This window comes from Pygocentrus nattereri, chromosome 6, assembly GCF_015220715.1.
Source record: "Pygocentrus nattereri isolate fPygNat1 chromosome 6, fPygNat1.pri, whole genome shotgun sequence".
Lineage (NCBI taxonomy): Eukaryota > Metazoa > Chordata > Actinopteri > Characiformes > Serrasalmidae > Pygocentrus > Pygocentrus nattereri.
Window position 1 is genome coordinate 16,967,627 of NC_051216.1, and position 17,975 is coordinate 16,985,601.

General features: G+C 36.8%; 1 protein-coding gene across 1 annotated transcript in view; it reads right to left on the bottom strand.

The window, feature by feature from the left end:
- Nucleotides 1-925: 925 nt before the first annotated feature.
- LOC108423946 overlaps nt 926-17,975 on the bottom strand; it is a 28,550-nt gene continuing 11,500 nt past the window's right edge. The window contains exons 7-11 of the mRNA XM_017691633.2: nt 2,973-3,650; nt 2,099-2,887; nt 1,939-2,016; nt 1,655-1,795; nt 926-1,484 (exon numbers count right to left, since the gene is read on the bottom strand). Of these exons, the coding sequence (XP_017547122.2) occupies nt 1,363-1,484; nt 1,655-1,795; nt 1,939-2,016; nt 2,099-2,887; nt 2,973-3,650 (1,808 nt within the window). The 3' untranslated portion in view covers nt 926-1,362. The remainder of the gene's footprint in view (nt 1,485-1,654; nt 1,796-1,938; nt 2,017-2,098; nt 2,888-2,972; nt 3,651-17,975) is intronic.

The following is a 17,975-nucleotide window of genomic DNA, read 5'->3' on the forward strand; positions in this document are numbered from 1 at the left end:
CCCTGTGTGTTCCATTATGAGTTTGCTGGTCTTTGTATTGTATTCACGTGCAGTTTGGTTCATGTTTGAGGTGTATGTATTGTTTGAGGTGTTTGTGCTTCTGTGTTTGGATTCCTGTGATCTTCGTCATGTCTGTCCCTCCTGCTCTCTGTGTTGGCTCTCTGACCCTGGACCATCTTGACCCTGATTATGGATTTGCCCTTAATAAATCTTGCTTTTCTGCGCATATGCGTCTGTCTCATCATCGCTTCCCACTGTTACACATAACAGAATTTAATATTCTGTTGCAATATATAAAAATGAACACATTTCAAATGCAATTAGAGTGAGAACTATTGTGAGAACTCTGCTGCAATTTTGACAAAATTTACACTGTTACTGACTGCTATTGGTTTGTAATTTTCTTCATGTAATTTTTCTGTTAAACATTTTAATGTAAAATTTTGCTTATCATTTATATTAAGCTCTGAAATGTGTAGGTTTTTTATTTTCTCAATCCTCAAGCAGCAGTCTAGTACTACACTGATGTACACTAATCACTCACACACATCCACTATTGAGGAGATTATTAGCTTCATTATCCCTCAAAGGAGTTTATAAATGGATTTATTGGTCAACTAAGGCTTCAGCAGGAACTTTGTAAAGAGTTTGTAAACAAGCCATTAGTTGAGATTTTCTCTAGAATTTATCTAATGAGCATGCTGTGTGCTGCCGTTAAAATAGTTAAACAGGCATTGATTGTTTTTTTTTGAAGATTTGTTTTAATTAGCTGTTAAGTCTTCTAAAAAACATTCTAAAAATGTAAAAAGCAACTGTGTTCTGAATTCTCCCTTTACAAAATGTAACCTGGACCAAATACAGATATTTAATTTGTGTATTGTGAATATGTGCACCTTAAATTCACTGAGAACAACGGATGTCTGGATATGTTTGGACATATAGTTTATATTTTCTTTACATTACTCCATCAATGCAAGTAAACAACGTACAGAGAAGAAAGAAAAGTAATCTCTCAGGATACTTTTACAATTTAAAGAACAAAAATTACAAATCAGCATTCTTTCATTTTCCTTTAGCAAACAAAATCACCAGAGGAGCCTGGACTTCTTTCTTTCTCTTTGCAGAACAGGTCACATTTGCTATCCCTCAGAGTGAAAAAGCACTGTATTCAGCTGTCAGCGCATAACTCATGATTGCCTTGTCTATATTTTTTGAAGGCAACTCCTTTTGAGTGAGTGACCTGCAGAGTTATTATTTAATGTAAATATAAAATTACAGAAACACAATCTACTGCATTGCTGATTACATGTTTTATGTAACCCTAACCCTAACCCTAACCATTACAAAACTCTTATGAGGACATCATGCGTCAGACTGAATATGGCCTGTAGATGATGCATAACCTGCTGACCATCCCTGAAACCAGTCAAAGACTTTCTGGCTGGATCTTTCTTTGTCTTCTTCAGTTGGCTCTGACAGCACCTCTGTAGAAAAACGAACAACACGGATGCCAGCACATATGAGGTACAAATGAAACAACTGGCTGGCAATCATGTTTCTATTGTATAGTCATTGTACAATGCTAATAATAATAATAACAATTTAAGTGAAAATAGTGTATTTACTAATTTACACTTGAAGATCTGTTGCTCACCATATCTGCACTCACTCAACAGTTCCAGAAATCTTCCCATTAATGCTTCTTCACGTCTGCTCCACTCCCGATCAAGCATCTCTTTAATCTGACACTTGAGTTTCAGGGTACTTTTGGCCTCATTCTGAACTGTTTCTACATCTGATTGTAGACATTGAGACACAGTGATATTTGCTTGCACCATGATTTTCTTGTATTACACAAAACTGCTGAAAATTCTTGGACAATGTAATTAGCAGAGCTTTACAATACAACAAACTGTAAAAATGGACTGATTTACTCACTGCCAGACTCCAGCTTTGTTTGAGGCACTTCTTCATCATAGTGATCATCTGTTGCAGTGTGTAAACATATCCTACTTACTGCAGAAAAAATGTAATGTTATTTTTATTGTAGCACTAAAAGATTTAACAGCTAAAGGACACTGTCCATAAAGAAACTCACACTCAAGAGGGGAATCCATACTTCTATCTCCCCTTCTAGGGAGTGCAGCCTTTATGTCCTTTTTCACTTCTGAAACCCTTCTTAGAAGCTCCTTGTCCCGTCTTCTCCATTCTTCATCCACAAATTGGACCACATCTTGTAAATCATGCTCATCAGTGATCTGTGCCTGTGCATCCACTTCTTCTTGCCTTGCATGAATTCTGCCACTTGTCTGAGTATTCAGCTGGAATAAACTGTTTCGAGCCACCACCTCATCAATCTTCTGTAGCAGCTCCGTAACCTGAACACGATTCTCCCTCTCTTCATTGTTGAAGACGTGATATCTGTTCTCACATTTCTCAACCACCCACTGGAGGGCTTCACCTTCACTCTCAATGTGCTGCTCTATGGTCAAGTCTCCAAGTATGTCACCCCATGTGAAAAGTACAATAGTGTGCCCCCACACTTGCTCTCCAAGTAAGCTCATATTCTCTTGAATGACCTTTTTCTGATCTTCTTTGAATGATGTGTCTGCAGGAATCACTAAAAGTATACAATGTGGGGAAGTAACGGTCTGACACACACCCTTAAAAATTTCAGACTTTATCCATGCTGGAGTGTATTGTGAGGGAAAGTACTTAAACCAACTGGGTGTATCGAGCACAGTTACTGGTCTTCCATCCACTTCACCACACCCACTTTGACATTTAACAGTACTGCGATCATTAGCAAACACTGTTTTGTTAAGGATGGTGTTCCCAGCTGAACTCTTCCCAGCGATCACCCAACCCAGCAACACAATTCTCAACTCTGGGGAAACATGGTACAAAATTATCAAGAGGATAAAATACTGAAGTTTATATATTTTGGAAACAGTAAAAGACACTGAACTTACCTTTATTAAGGTGTGTCTTTTGTTGTAGTTTTAACACTCTGGATTGTGCTTTGGTCATCACAGTCTTCTTCCACTCTGCAGCCTTTTCCAGTATTTTTGTGTCAATTTGGAAATAAGTGCCATTGTTTCTTTCCACTATATCTTCAATCTCTGCAAGCAGCTGTGTCACCTGAGATTTATCATTTAATGCTGTATTGCCAAAGACATGATATCTGTTCCCACATCTTTCTATCAACCACTTTAAAGCTTCCCCCTCATTTTCAATGTGCTCTTCTATAGTTCTCTCCCCCAGAGTGTGGCCTCTAGTGAACAGCACAAGCATGTGTGTCCAGATCTGGTCACCAAGGAGTTGAAGGTGATCTTCTGCAGCTTTCCTGTGTTTCTCTGTGAATGGAATGTCAATCTCGATGACAAGTAAGACCACATGGGGTCCTGGATGGCACAAAGAAACTCCTTCAACAAGTTCCCGTTTCAGAAATTCTGCAGTGTCACTCAGTGGAAAATGTTTCCACCAACCTGGAGTGTCGACCAGCGTGAGTTTTCTTCCACACACGCTTCCCTGTAGTTTCTTAGACTGAGCAGTCCTCTTGTCATTTGGAACCAAGTCTTTTCCAAACAAAGAGTTAATCAAGAAGCTCTTCCCAGAAAACTTCCCCCCAAACACCACAGCTCTAATCTCTACAAAGAAGAGAACAAGAGATGGACACTTAGAGGGATAAACAGACTCATTAAGGGAGGGGATAAAATATTTTAACAAGACATCTGAAAATTATATAATATTTTCCAGGATTCAGAGATTCCAGGATGTACAGATTCGGTCACCCAGGGATTACCTAGGATCAAAAGATTAGCTTGTGATATGGTTGTGCTTTGACAGACAGTTCTGTATCCATTATAAAGTAAGCACTGTAAGAGAAATATTAATTAATTATTTAAACATTATTATGAATATTAATAAAGGTTATTTGTGCCTCATCCCAAAAAGATGCACCCCAGCCCAATTTTCTTTCAAGAATGTATCTACTGACTTGATATATGAAAAATATAATGATATATGAATAATATAAAAATAGATGCAAAAACAAGTTCAGAATATAATACAGTCATACTGTCATTCTTTTCATCAGAATCTGACCAGAACAGACTGTGGGTCAAATACTGTCTTATAGAAGGTATCTAATGTATCCATTTTTTGTTTTTGTATGTATTAATCTTAAAACGTAGTCACAACTACAGCATAAATGGACTTTCACAGAGCAAACAGGTTTTAGTGTCTCATCTATTCAGTTTTGACAGAGTTATTTTGTTGCCCTTAGAGCAGCTATATGGTGCAATGCCAAGGAATGCTCCAGCCTTTAGACAAAATTCAGATGTGCATAACTTTGACCTGTGTTGCTCTGATCTTAAAATATGCACCCCTGCAATCAAGCCATTTCTTGCCATGCAATTACTGTAGAACATCAAATTACAGGTAATACATATTTCAGGTTTTCTTGAATAATAAAATAATATAACCTTAAAATATAAAATAACCTTTGACATGTTTGTTTGAGTTCGTCTGATGGGTGGCTTGCCAGGCAATGACGTATTCACATCTTTCTGCTATAAAGGGGGACACACAATTCATGTTTGCTGCAATAGTGTGAACATTACTAAGCAACTGGTGCTTAGCAGAATGATACAGTTATTGAGAAAAAATGCTTTTACTCAATCAGATTGTGGTGTTTGAATTAACTGATGTATATTTTATTATTTATTATAGCCTGCAAAGTATTTTTTTATCACATCACATGTCCAGATGCAGTCCTGTTGAAAAATGGGGCATACAGACATCTAACTACAGTCACAGAATTACCCTCCCGAAGCAATACACAGATGAGTCAATTAAATTCTGTTAGCTTCGGTTCCCATAATGAAGTGGATGGGTTTTCTGTTATTAGTCCCTCAGCTTCTGTGTCCAGCTAGCTAATTTAGTAAGCTATAAAATCCCAAGTGAGCAAAGTACTAAAAGACTGACACTCATTGTGCTTTGGCCAAGAGAAGTGTGTATCATCTGAAACTCTTTTGGAGAAATTTCCTAGCAACCTATATTTCATGCACCTTGCCAGGTGCCACTTGGGGAATGTAAACTTGATGGACCGAAATCCAAGGTGTTATCTAAACACGATACAGTGTGCAATTTGGACCACACTTACTGTTTAAAGAACACAGACTTTTAAAGTTACACGAACCTGTTTACCACTTACAAATTCCAATTAAGTCACAACTAATTGAGGCAATATATTTTTTTTTTATTTGAAAGGGGGTGAGGTGGTAAAAAAGAGTTCCCGTATTTTCATATTTGATGGTTTGGCAAAATATTATATTATAAAAAATAATGTGTACACAATATATTCAAGCAACTGGTACTGGAGTGACAGAAGCTGGAATCAAACCTGTTCTGTGGTGCTTTGAGCTGTAGACTGCTGGGCTAGGCTAGTACAAGCATAACGTCAGTGAGAGAAAGTTTAACTCTTTACATGTGCTTATTTCTATGTTCCTACATATGCTGTCCTTTTGTTGTGTGAGCTGTAACGTCTTGTGTCCTTTGATGTTATAGCTATATGGTTCCTCCTGTGGGAAGAACATCTTCACCCTTCCCTGACCCCAGATCCCCTTTACCATCTTCCCTAACTTTTTGATCATTCCCACTTCACCTCCCTCCCCTCCCTCTTTGCTTCCTCCCCTGAACCCTAGTATATCTATACTTAAACCATGTCAGACCATGTATTCATGAAACTGGTGACCAAGCTGTGCCTTGCATGCAAGTGAATAAAAGTCGTAATCTGAAGATTCTGACTATTCCTGCCAAATTTCTCACATTAGTTAGCAGCGTAAAGCTTCCACTCTCTGCAGTTTAGACTAAGTAGAATAACACTCGTTTAGAGGATTAAGAAAACAGGTGACTGCTGTACCCCCCTCCCCCCCCCCGGCTCCCCCCTCAGTTGCTAACTACAATGAAGCAAAACAGATATCTGTATTTAGTTGTTATTTGTTTTATTGGAAATACTTACAAAAATCTGACACCTTTCACAACATCACTCTTAATAAAGTGATGTGTCTTCTCTATAAGCAGAGTAAATGTGGCAGGAATATGTTTTCATGTGAGGTAGCTGGATGATCTGGTAACCACAAAGCATATGACCAAGAAAGACAGATGCAGTTCTCACTTCTTTGTTTAGTAGAAGTAAGAAGTACTTTGGCTCATGTCAGACAATTGAAAGTCATGTCGTGGCAGCTTAAGTGAGGAAGTGGTAAAGACCTGATGTCTGCATAGCACATGCAAGTCTTGCCAGGCTTATATATACAACCCCAATTCCAATGAAGTTGGAACGTTGTGTAAAACATAAATAAAAACAAAATACAATGAATTGCAAATCCTTTTCAACCTATATTAAACTGAATACACTACAAAGACAAGATATTTAATGTTCATATGGATAATAAATATACTTAAATAATAAACTTTATTGTTTTTTGCAAATATTCACTCATTTTGAATTTGATGCCTGCAACATGTTCCAAAGAAGTTGGGACAGGGGCATGTTTACCACTGTGTTACATCACCTTTCCTTCTAACAACACTCAATAAGTGTTTGGGAACTGAGGACACTAATTGTTGAAGCTTTGAAGGTGGAATTCGTTCCCATTCTTGCTTGATGTACAACTTCAGTTGCTCAACAGTCCGGGGTCTCCGTTGTCGTATTTTGCACTTCATAATGCGCCACACATTTTCAATAGGAGACAGGTCTGGACTGCAGGCAGGTCAGTCTAGTACCCGCACTCTTTTACTACGAAGCCACGCTGTTATAACACGTGCAGAATGTGGCTTGGCATTGTCTTGCTGAAATAAGCAGGACGTCCCTGAAAAAGATGTTGCTTGGATGGCAGCATATATTGCCCCAAAACCTGTATGTATCTTTCAGCATTAATGGTGCCTTCACAGATGTGCAAGTTACCCATGCCATGGGCACTAACACACCCCCACACCATCAGAGATGCTGGCTTTTGAACTTTGTGCTGATAACTATCCGGACAGTCCTTTTCCTCTTTGGCCCGGAGGACACGACGTCCATGATTTCCAAAAACAATTTGAAATGTGGACTCGTCAGACCACAGGACACTTTTCCACTTTGAGTCAGTCCATCTCAGATGAGCTCGGGCCCAGAGAAGCCGGCGGCGTTTCTGGGTGTTGTTGATATATGGCTTTCGCTTTGCATGGCAGAGTTTTAACTTGCACTTGTAGACGGAGCGACGAACTGTGTTCACTGACAGTGGTTTTCTGAAGTGTTCCTGAGCCCATGTGGTAATATCCATTACAGAATGATGTCAGTTTTTAATGCAGTGCCGCCTGAGGGATCGAAGGTCACAGGCATTCAGTGTTGGTTTTCTGCCTTGCTGCTTACTTGCAGAGATTTCTCCCAATTCTCTGAATCTTTTGATGATATTATGGACTATAGATGATGAAATGCACATTGAGAAACATTGTTCTTAAACTGTTGGACTATTTGCTCTCACAGTTGTTCACAAAGTGGTGAACCTCACCCCATCCTTGCTTGTGAACGATTGAGCCTTTCAGGGATGCTCCCTTTATACCCAATCATGACACCTGTTTCCAATTAACCTGTTCACCTGTGGAATGTTCCAAACAGGTGTTTTTTGAGCATTCCTCAACTTTCCCAGTCTTTTGTTGCCCCTGTCCCAACTTCTTTGGAACGTGTTGCATGCATCAAATTCAAAATGAGTGAATATTTGCAAAAAACAATAAAATTTATCCGTTTGAACATTAAATATCTTGTTTTTGTAGCGTATTCAATTGAATATACGTTGAAAAGGATTTGCAAATCATCGTATTTTATTTATGTTTTACACAACGTCCCAACTTCATTGGAATTGGGGTTGTACATTGTATACAGATATACACACATAGATTTTTGCATAGACATTGCATTCTCTGTTGTTTTCAGTCTGAGGTTATATGTCTGTCTGTCTGCCTTGTTGGGGTGGAGAAAATAAACATGTAGTAAGGGAATAAACATTCTATTTTGTAATTAACAATATATTAATAGCGCCTCCACAACTTTACCAAATGATTTAGTAGTGAATGTTTTGGTAGTAACAATTTTAGTTAAATTTGATCAAAACTCAAAAACAATAGCAAACACAGCAAACACAGCCTTGAACAGCTGTAGACACATAACATCATAATAGTATGCATGACAACACAAAAAGTTTACATAGTTGTAGAAAATATATGTTTATGTTTAATATATATATATATATATATATATATATATATATATATATATATATGTAGTTGAAAAGCAACTCCTGGTTTGACCAATCAGTCCTTCCTTAAACATATTAACAAGTCTCTGTGGTAGCTGTGAAGGTGTCAAGGAAAAATAGGACCCAAGAAATTCTTGTTACTTTTTATTGTTTTTATGTTTATTTGAATTATGAATATGACTTTACTCTAATGTATATTGTGATAAACTCACTGCTGAGGTAAAATTTGCTTAGATGCCTAAACCTTTTGCACAGTACTGTATATCACAGTTACACACGTTTACAATTATTAACATTACCAGTGTTTGGTAGGTATTCTTCTCCAAAGTGATTTAATTTACATTTTAATGTATTTCTTTATTCACAAAAAATGAAGTTTCCAGTTACATAGGGAGAGAGCACAGTCTAACACGAGGTAAAATGCAGCACAGATTCTTATGCAGTTAACAGGGTTAGTAGAATGTGCTTATTTTGAGTATCATCCCATATCCCACATATAACATCACGTGAGGATTTTGACACTCATTATCTGTGATTCAACCTGAAGACAGTTTCTGTCATGATTTTGGACCATATAAACAACTTGCAGTGAGAATTGTGGCCAGTATAAGGTGCAAAGTTAATGGCTGCAGTCACATTACCAGGTTGAAGTGGCACAAATCTGACTTCTTTGCCTGAATGTGACACAGATCTAATGTTTTCAGAGCTGTGTACTGAAACAAATCTGTTTTGTTTTTTTTTTCAAATTAGAATTGAGCCTCTTTTAGATGTGGTCCTTGTTTGGATAAACATGCAATAAATAACCATGTTACGAGAGCTTAAGCGCATAGAAAGTCTGTTCACACTAATGACTAATATGGGTCACTTACTCACACAGTGCAAGCCAGCAAGGAAGAAAGATCAGATCTGAGCAAAAAAAGATCAAAATTGAGCAAAAAGGCTTTGTGCTCAGAGTTTCACTGTTTATGTCATAGCCTTTTTTTGTAAATAAGTTTTTGTTTTCCCTTTGCCTACAATATGGATTTCAAGCTGAAATGTGTCCCTTGTTCTCAACAAAATTAGAGTAAACAAAACACTGTCTGACAGATGTGGTCAGACTATGGTTCACTGGCCCCTTTCTAGGTTACTGCAGCCATTTTCATTAAGTAAAGCAGCTTTAGCATTTGTTCAAAGCATGCATCTAATTATTTGCACTTTACCAATGACTCCTTTCTGTGCATAAGAAAAGCCTCTTGACACCCTATTACACTTGTCCGGGTAGCATCTAAAGACTTTTTCAAATAGGCCACGAAATGAAAATGCTGTAAGTGTGCCTTCTGTTGTGCAAGGTACTTCATGACTTTCCTTATTGTGTAAGTACTGCTTATAAACATGATTTTGACTTATTGAGATGTTTCAGAAGTCCTCTACAGAAAATTATACATTATAACTCAGGGGTCAGGGGTCTTTCTTAAATGAGCACTCTTGGTTTGTTAATAAGAGGAATGTTAAAGCTACAGTAAATTATAGTAATCTGTATTCTGAAGGAATATGAAAAAGAAAGATTTGAAGGCACAATAATTTGTTAAATTTTAAATTGTTATAATAATTTTACACAGTTTAGGTCTCTGGGACCCAAAAATATTGTGAAATAAAACCAGTCTTGACATAATACGAGGGGTAAAAACATCTTTTCCCAACCTACTCACCCATTAGAAGGCACTCGTTCTGACGTGCTCTCAGCCAAATCTTCACTTACAGTCTTCAGATCACTAGCTGTGATACAGTTAGTTTAAAACAAGAGAGAGAGAGAGAGAGAGAGAGAGAGAGAGAGAAGTGAGAATTGCTTGTTTAAGAAAAAAAAATTTTTACCACAAAAAATGGTTTGTGCAAACCATGTATTTAATGATAATACTTTACCAGCAGCTCCTTACTGTGTACAGCAACAGCCTCAATGCTATATCTGAATAAAAAAAAAGAAAAAGAATTTTTTTTTTTACACCCATGGTAACAAGGTCTCTGGGACACCACATAATAATGATGCAAAGCCAGTAATAAACATAGCAAGAGGGTTAAAGACGTCGTTTCCCAACATACTCACGTGTTAGAAAGCATTGCTTCTGAACCGCTCTCAGACAATTCTTCACTTAGACTTCAGATAACAAACTATGTTGGTTATCTATGGATGGTTTTCTGGAGAAAACAGAAGTGAGAAGAAGAGAAGATGACTGATTTCTTGTAGTTTGCCAATTATTTTGTCGTTGAGTCACCAGATCAAGTTCCTCTAGTTTGTCACTAGCAGCTTTCAGTTTTACAGATGATGTATATCTTTCTTACCAGTTACACTATAAGTCCAAAGGTTTGTAGACATGTTTCTTCTTAAATTAAATTATAGGGAGTTTGTTCCACTTTGCTGCAGTAACTTCTGGGAAGGCTTTACATAAGATGCTGAAACATTACTGTGAGGAATTGTTTGCATTTAGCCACTTGCATTTAGCCAGAGCATTAATGAGGTCACTATAGCCAATGCTTGGGATTGGGTATGGTGACCTTACGCCCAGCTGCTGCAGAACATGATTTTCTGTTAGCAGAACCTTTCTGTGTAGATTAAACAAGTTCTACAGGTATAAAGTTACAATTCTGACCAGATTTAACCATTAGATCAAGGTATGGTTCACGTTTAGGATTAAACAGATTTATTTCAAAAGAGATTTAGGTCTCCAAAACTGTTGTACAATATATGTGTGTGTAGCCAAATGTTGAATTAATTCAGAATTAATTAATTAATTAATAGAGGTGAATAACTGAAATGTTGCTGGTTTGGACTAAGTCTTCATCAACTCTGAATGAGAGATTAAAACTCTCTACTATATATACACTGCTCAAAAAAATAAAGGGAACACTCAAATAACACATCCTAGATCTGAATGAATGAAATATTCTCATTGAATACTTTGTTCTGTACAAAGTTGAATGTGCTGACAACAAAATCACATAAAAATCATCAATGGAAATCAAATTTATTAACCAATGGAGGCCTGGATTTGGAGTCACAAACAAAATTAAAGTGGAAAAACACACTACAGGCTTTGCAACTACACCAACTTTGATGTAATGTCCTTAAAACAAGTCAAAATGAGGCTCAGTATTGTGTATGGCCTCCACGTGCCTGTATGACCTCCCTACAATGCCTGGGCATGCTCCTGATGAGGTGGCGGATGGTCTTCTGAGGGATCTCCTCCCAGACCTGGACTAAAGCATCCGCCAACTCCTGGACAGTTTGTGGTGCAACGTGGCGTTGGTGGATCAGACATGATGTCCCAGATGTGCTCAATCGGATTCAGGTCTGGGGAACGGGCGGGCCAGTCCATAGCTTCAATGCCTTCATCTAGCAGGAACTGCTGACACACTCCAACCACATGAGGTCTAGCATTGTCCTGCATTAGGAGGAACCCAGGGCCAACCGCACCAGCATATGGTCTCACAAGGGGTCTGAGGATCTCATCTCGGTGCCTAATGGCAGTCAGGCTACCTCTGGCGAGTACATGGAGTCTGTGGTCCCCACCTGCAGAACCATTCCTTTATTGAGTGTGTCTTGCTAATTGCCAATGATTTCCACCTGTTGTCTATTCCATTTGCACAACAGCTGTGAAATTGATTGTCAATCAGTGCTGCTTCCTAAGTGGACAGTTTGATTTCACAGAAGTTTGATTTACTTGGAGTTATATTGTGTTGTTTAAGTGTTCCCTTTATTTGTTTGAGCAGTGTATATATGTATGACTTCATGGTGGTTGTCACAAATATGCTAACATTTCAGGACCCCCAACTTAAATTCCATGTTTTTTTTTCAAATTCTCTGCATATTTTAATCTTTAAGAAGTAAACAAAGTAATTCAGAGTGGTTTGATGTTAAATGGTTTATTGTACAGAAACTTACCAATTCAGATTTCTTTATTGTGGTGGTGACAGAAACCAGGAGTCACAACGTCTACAACACCAGTATAACCATTTTATGTACTATTATGTACTATGAGTTTTTATATGTAATTTTGATGATGGTAAAATAGAAAAAAATATATTTTCTTTGGGGACTATTGAGGTTTGCTTGGAATATTATTGAGTTGTTATCTTGCAGGGCATTGCCTGGCCTGGGCTTCCTTGGCACTGAATATTTTTTAACCAGCCCTGAACCTTATAACTTTAAAATTTCATACCTTTCACCCTGATTTAATTACACTCTCATCATCCATTATTTTATTCAGGAGCACATTGACCCACTCTTCTAGCTGAGAGAGAGAGAGAGAGAGAGAGAGAGAGAGAGAGAGTGACATGATGGAAAGAGAGAGAGAGAGAGAAATAGTGGTTTATAGCCAGATAGCCAGATTATACTTAACCTTTAAGTAAAAACTCCAAATTTGCTTTTACAAAATCACTCATTTAAAAACCAGCACAATCCAAACTTAGTGTTGTACATAAAAATATGTTTACCTGATATTTTATCAGCTGGTTGGGCTACATATATCTAATAATGTTTATCAGGACAGTAAATGTAAAAGTAAAATTAAAAAAAGTAAATTCAGACAGAATGCTTTGTTTTTGTATCATCTTTTATACTTAAATTATTGTTTCTTGTTTGGTTTTAGTGAAGAAGAGTTTTTATATAAAGTATATAAATGCATGTGTGTGTATGTCTGAATGTTTTATTGGAATTTGAACATTAGTGACACTGATGCCTTATGAGCAGTACAGTAAAGTGTCATTTCCTTTTTTAAGAGTATGGTCTAAACTAAAGAAAGTCATTGGGTCAGTTTATATGATATTCTATGAGCATTTTTACAATATAATAATTAGATCTGAATTTATGCCTTTGGCAAACTAATTTCAAAGTCTTCAAAGTCTTCATGAAACCTTACTTAAAGATATAACTGAGACTATCCTTATTCTCTGTGACCTTTGCCTTCCTCGTGACATCTGCTGCCTGCGTACTGGAAAAATAAAGCTTTTCCACCCATGCTCAAGAGATCCTTAACATGCTGCACTGAGTAAAAAGAATTGAATGTTTAGTAAAGATGGCATTTATGTGTTGATGTACCGTCTCAAACAAATGTATAAGATGATTTAGACAGCTGAAACCAGATTTAGAGCTGTTCTGGATACATATAATGAAAAAGTAGTCAGTATACGAGTGCCGGTAAGTTTAGGGTTTGAAAAACTTGTCCAGTTTGTTTTGGGACACATTAAGTTTTTATGGTGATATAACTCATAAACCAAGGGTTTGAGCATAGAGCATAAAACCTACCCCATAAAGAATGACACTAAAGGGTGAAGTAAACCACTTATTGGCTAGTATATCTTTCATATCCTACATGCAATGTTGCCGTTGGAGGAAGCAGAGAATGTGTGGGTGTGGGGCGTCACAATGACGTCAATACAGCCTTGCAGTATAAAGAAACACCAACTCTTCACTTGGCACCTGTTTTCCACTGAACATTGCTGAATTTTCAACTCATTGCTGGTGGTAAGTAGGTTTTTTTTTTTATTTTAATCACAAGTGTCATTGAAATCTACTGTGAAAAAGCTAATATTCTATACTCAAATATTGATGCTGTAATGGTAAAATCTCACTAGAAAGAACTGGACTTCACAGTCTTCTTCAGGAAGCCTTTAGGCAAAAAAGCTTTTTTGGTGGTATTGTGTTTCTTCTTCATCAGTCATGTAAATAAATATATCTTTACAATTATATATTGTGGCGATGGCCACGGGGCAGAACACCAACCAGGAGCTAAAAAGTACCTTTTATGTTGTTTATTGTTGTTAATGTTACTGTTGTTTAGTTAAGGTATGTGTATGAGTTATATGTGTTATTCTGTGTGGGGGGTGTGAGTGTTTGTGTGTGTGGGGGGGGTCACTGGTAGTGTAAAGTGTGCAGTTGGTGGTGACCTCTCCCATGGATGTTATGTGCCTGTTCGGTTTAATGAACTAAGCTGTTCTCAGAGCAGAATTGTGGCTTCACTTTACTCTTCCATTAAACGCCATTACAGTATGTTTTAACAAAGGACAACAAACTCTGCATAGTCTAGTTCGACTTACAGGAAGTATCATAGACCAAAACAGTCGTACTAGGCATGAGGCTGCTGTGCTCTCTGCTGGTCAGTGATGTTTTAAACTCAAGTCTTATCTTTTAGCATATTTGTAGGCTAACAGGCATTTATATACAAGTTCTCATCCCACACAATTTTACCATGCCTGCTTTTTGTCAAGTCTGTATTTGATTTTTCTGTGGATAGTTTGACATTAGAACCTTGAGAGAAACTCTACAATATCAACTATCAAAACAAACGACAGTAATGAGTTCAGTGATGAATATAGAACTAGTAGTTGCTGGTATTTACGCTGTTACTCTGGTTGACAGTTTTATAACTGCCAGCTTTCCTTTATCTTTCTTTTATATCTACTCTGATGTGAATCATGTAACTCATTAAAGAGGAAAAAATATTCTAAATACGACCTCCTCTTGTAGATTAGTCCTGATGTAGCTATGAACATTTTTACTTTATTTCATTATTTTATCTTCTACAGTCCAGAAATCTTTCAGTAGGTGTGGAAAGACAACTTATGCTCTTCTTATTCATCACTGTTCCTTACAATGAAATGCTCATGTTAATCTCCTCTTTTCATATGATGGGGAGAAATAATTTAGAAATCATCTTCATTAATACAATTCTTCTAAAACTACTCTTCAGACAATTTGAAGAAAAGGTATCAAAATATCAGAAAACTGGTCTCTAAATTTATGCTATTAAAGAGACTCAAACTTGTTAAAAATACTGTGTGCACATGGCTTAGTAATCATCTAAATGATAAAATAATGGCAAATTCTACTGGTCCATGATCCATATAACTACCATCAAGAGAAGTAAATGTCAATTGCTCACCAGATTCTGTAGGTCTCAATCCTTTACTGTCTACTCATTACATATTAGAGTTAAAAAGTATGTTCTGATCTCTTTGTGTTTTAGTATAGGATCAGTATGAACCCTCACTGTCCGCAACAGCCAGGGGCTTGGGGAGGTCCATGTAACAACACACCATACCCACCCCCACCACCAGGGGGTCCCTGCTATCCACCAATGGGCCCAGGGCCTCATGGACATGGAGTTCATGTCCCCTTTATTCATCCTCATGGCCATGGACATCATCATGGGCATCATCACGGGCATCACCATGGACACGGGCACCATCATGGGCATCATCATGGGCATCATCATGGGTTTTTTCATGGTCATGGGCATCACGGCAAGCATTGCTAGAAGTAGCAAAGAAATGGCAAGGTGAGACCACCAGACACCCCAAACACTGCTGAAACTTTTCTGAAACCACAGTGAAATATCTGTTATAATAAAGATACGAAATATAGAACAAACAGCAAGTTATGTCAGTATGAGATAAAATAGTTGTTCTTGTGTCTGTTGAGTTTATGTCTTCTCTCAGCATTTCAGAGGCAATACCTGCACTGACTCACAGCAGAGTGAATGAAGAATCAAAAGGATTGTAAAATGATAATAATAATAATAATACTACTAATAATAATACATCTCTCTTTTCCTATATATAAACCAGAATACCATGTACAGAATAATTAACACCTGTAACAGATCAATAAAACAATAAGAATTGAATATGACAGTTTTTTTAAGTGTGTTTGTATTATATTTTGATTATTCAATGATATATCTTGTCTCTAGATTTTCTGCTTGAATAAAAGTATCTATTCTAATTTTTGGTGGTGTATTTATTTGTATTTAATATTGAAAAAAATCTACAAAAATAAAATCTACACTCTGCTTGTTTTAATTCAATTTAGCCAAAATGGATCTCTAGGTTTCCCTGTTTCAAAATCGTATGCACAAAATATTTTTGCATGAAGAAAGGCAAAAAAAAAAACAAACAAAAAAAAAACAGCAACTAGTGATACTCCCATAATCAACAATCCAGAAGTTAAAAGTCACATACAGTGGTAAAAAAAACATGTGAGCCAGGTCAATTTGCACACTGAGTTTCACAACTGGAGTTCCTGGAACTATGCAGTATTGCACATTGTTATTAAAAAAATCAACTGTGATAAATTCAGTTAATGATGATTTGGGGATGATTTCGATTGGCACACTGCTGTCTATGCTGCACACACCCAATCTAAAACCTATGCACAAAACATCAAAAGGACCACTCCTGTATATTATGTGTTTTTCTTTGTCAATTTATTCATTAGTTGCATCAGGTGTGCTTTGGAGAACACATAAAAATGTACAAGACAGGTTTACTCCAGGATAATCTTGGCTGCATCCAAAACCACATAATACAGTTTTGAACATCTATAGTATCTTTACATACTGTAATAATGTATGTCCTTCTTATAGTGGTGTAGCACTTTGACATGTGTTATTTACAGTCACATGCAAAATTCTGAACACTGCCAATCAAATTACATGTTTAGTTGATTGTCTAAGTGAAAATAAGTCAACACATCTTCTACAGAGGACACACTTATATATGCACATTTTAGTGCACAACTTGTACTTATTTGCTTTGATATAAATACACTATGAACCCTCACTGAAGAATGAAGAAAAGAAAGAATATAAAATTTGCTATAATTATTAATAAATAGTAATTGTGCATTAAATGCAGACATGTGTTCTTTGTAGAGGATAACTTGTTTTCACTTATAAAATCAACAAAATCAGTCATTTGACCAGAGAGCTCAAACTTTTGCATACAACTGTAGTATGGTAGCGTGCCATTTTGGCTGTAGTCCAGGATCAAGAATCACTTCCTTTCTACGCATTCAGTGATTCTACTGGTAGGTGCAGAGACTGTGTAGGTGTGGGGCGGATCCCATTATCATGTCATTTCATACTTTCAGTATAAAGACACATCCACTCTTCAGTGTGTTTACAGAGGAACCTGATGTTTGGCTGAAGCACGGGTTGATCCTCTTTGACACATCACATTCGGCAAGTAGGGTTTTTTTTTCATTCAGGGCCTTTAAAAACAACTTAATCTTTGCTTAGTAATAGTAAGTTTCTCATTATCTAGTGATGTTACTAATTACACACTTTTACTAATATGTCTTAGACTTATGTTTCTGTCCCGTCCTTTTTGCCTACAGAAGACCAAAGCAGCCAGACTGAGCATGAGGTTGCTGCATTTTTTGCGGGTTAGTTGATCTGTTTATATATCAAACCTATTGAGCCTCACCTTTTAGCACATTTGTAAGGTTATTCTCATTTATGTTCTTAGTTTTAAAAATATTTACATATAATACATTTATATATTTGTATAAATCAAACACATTTCCTCATGTCAATATTTAATAATGCTGTGCATAAATTTACATTTGAATGTTATGTGGTATTATCATAATTTAGTTATTTGTTTTGCATTCAAATTAAAAGCAACGAAAGAGAAGTGTGTTCAAATGAAAAATGAAACTATTTTATGCTGCTGAGATCAAAACAAGTGACATGAGCAGGGGTTAGATAATGAATGCACTAGTTGATGAATGATGTACTGCGTTTAATCAGTAACTCCTGCTGATGGTAAATAACAGGTTTGAGAGGAGTGAACATTTCATATTAAACAGTCCATAAAAAGTTCTTGCTTTTGATTCTTTTTCTTTTCTCTTGTTTTTCCACT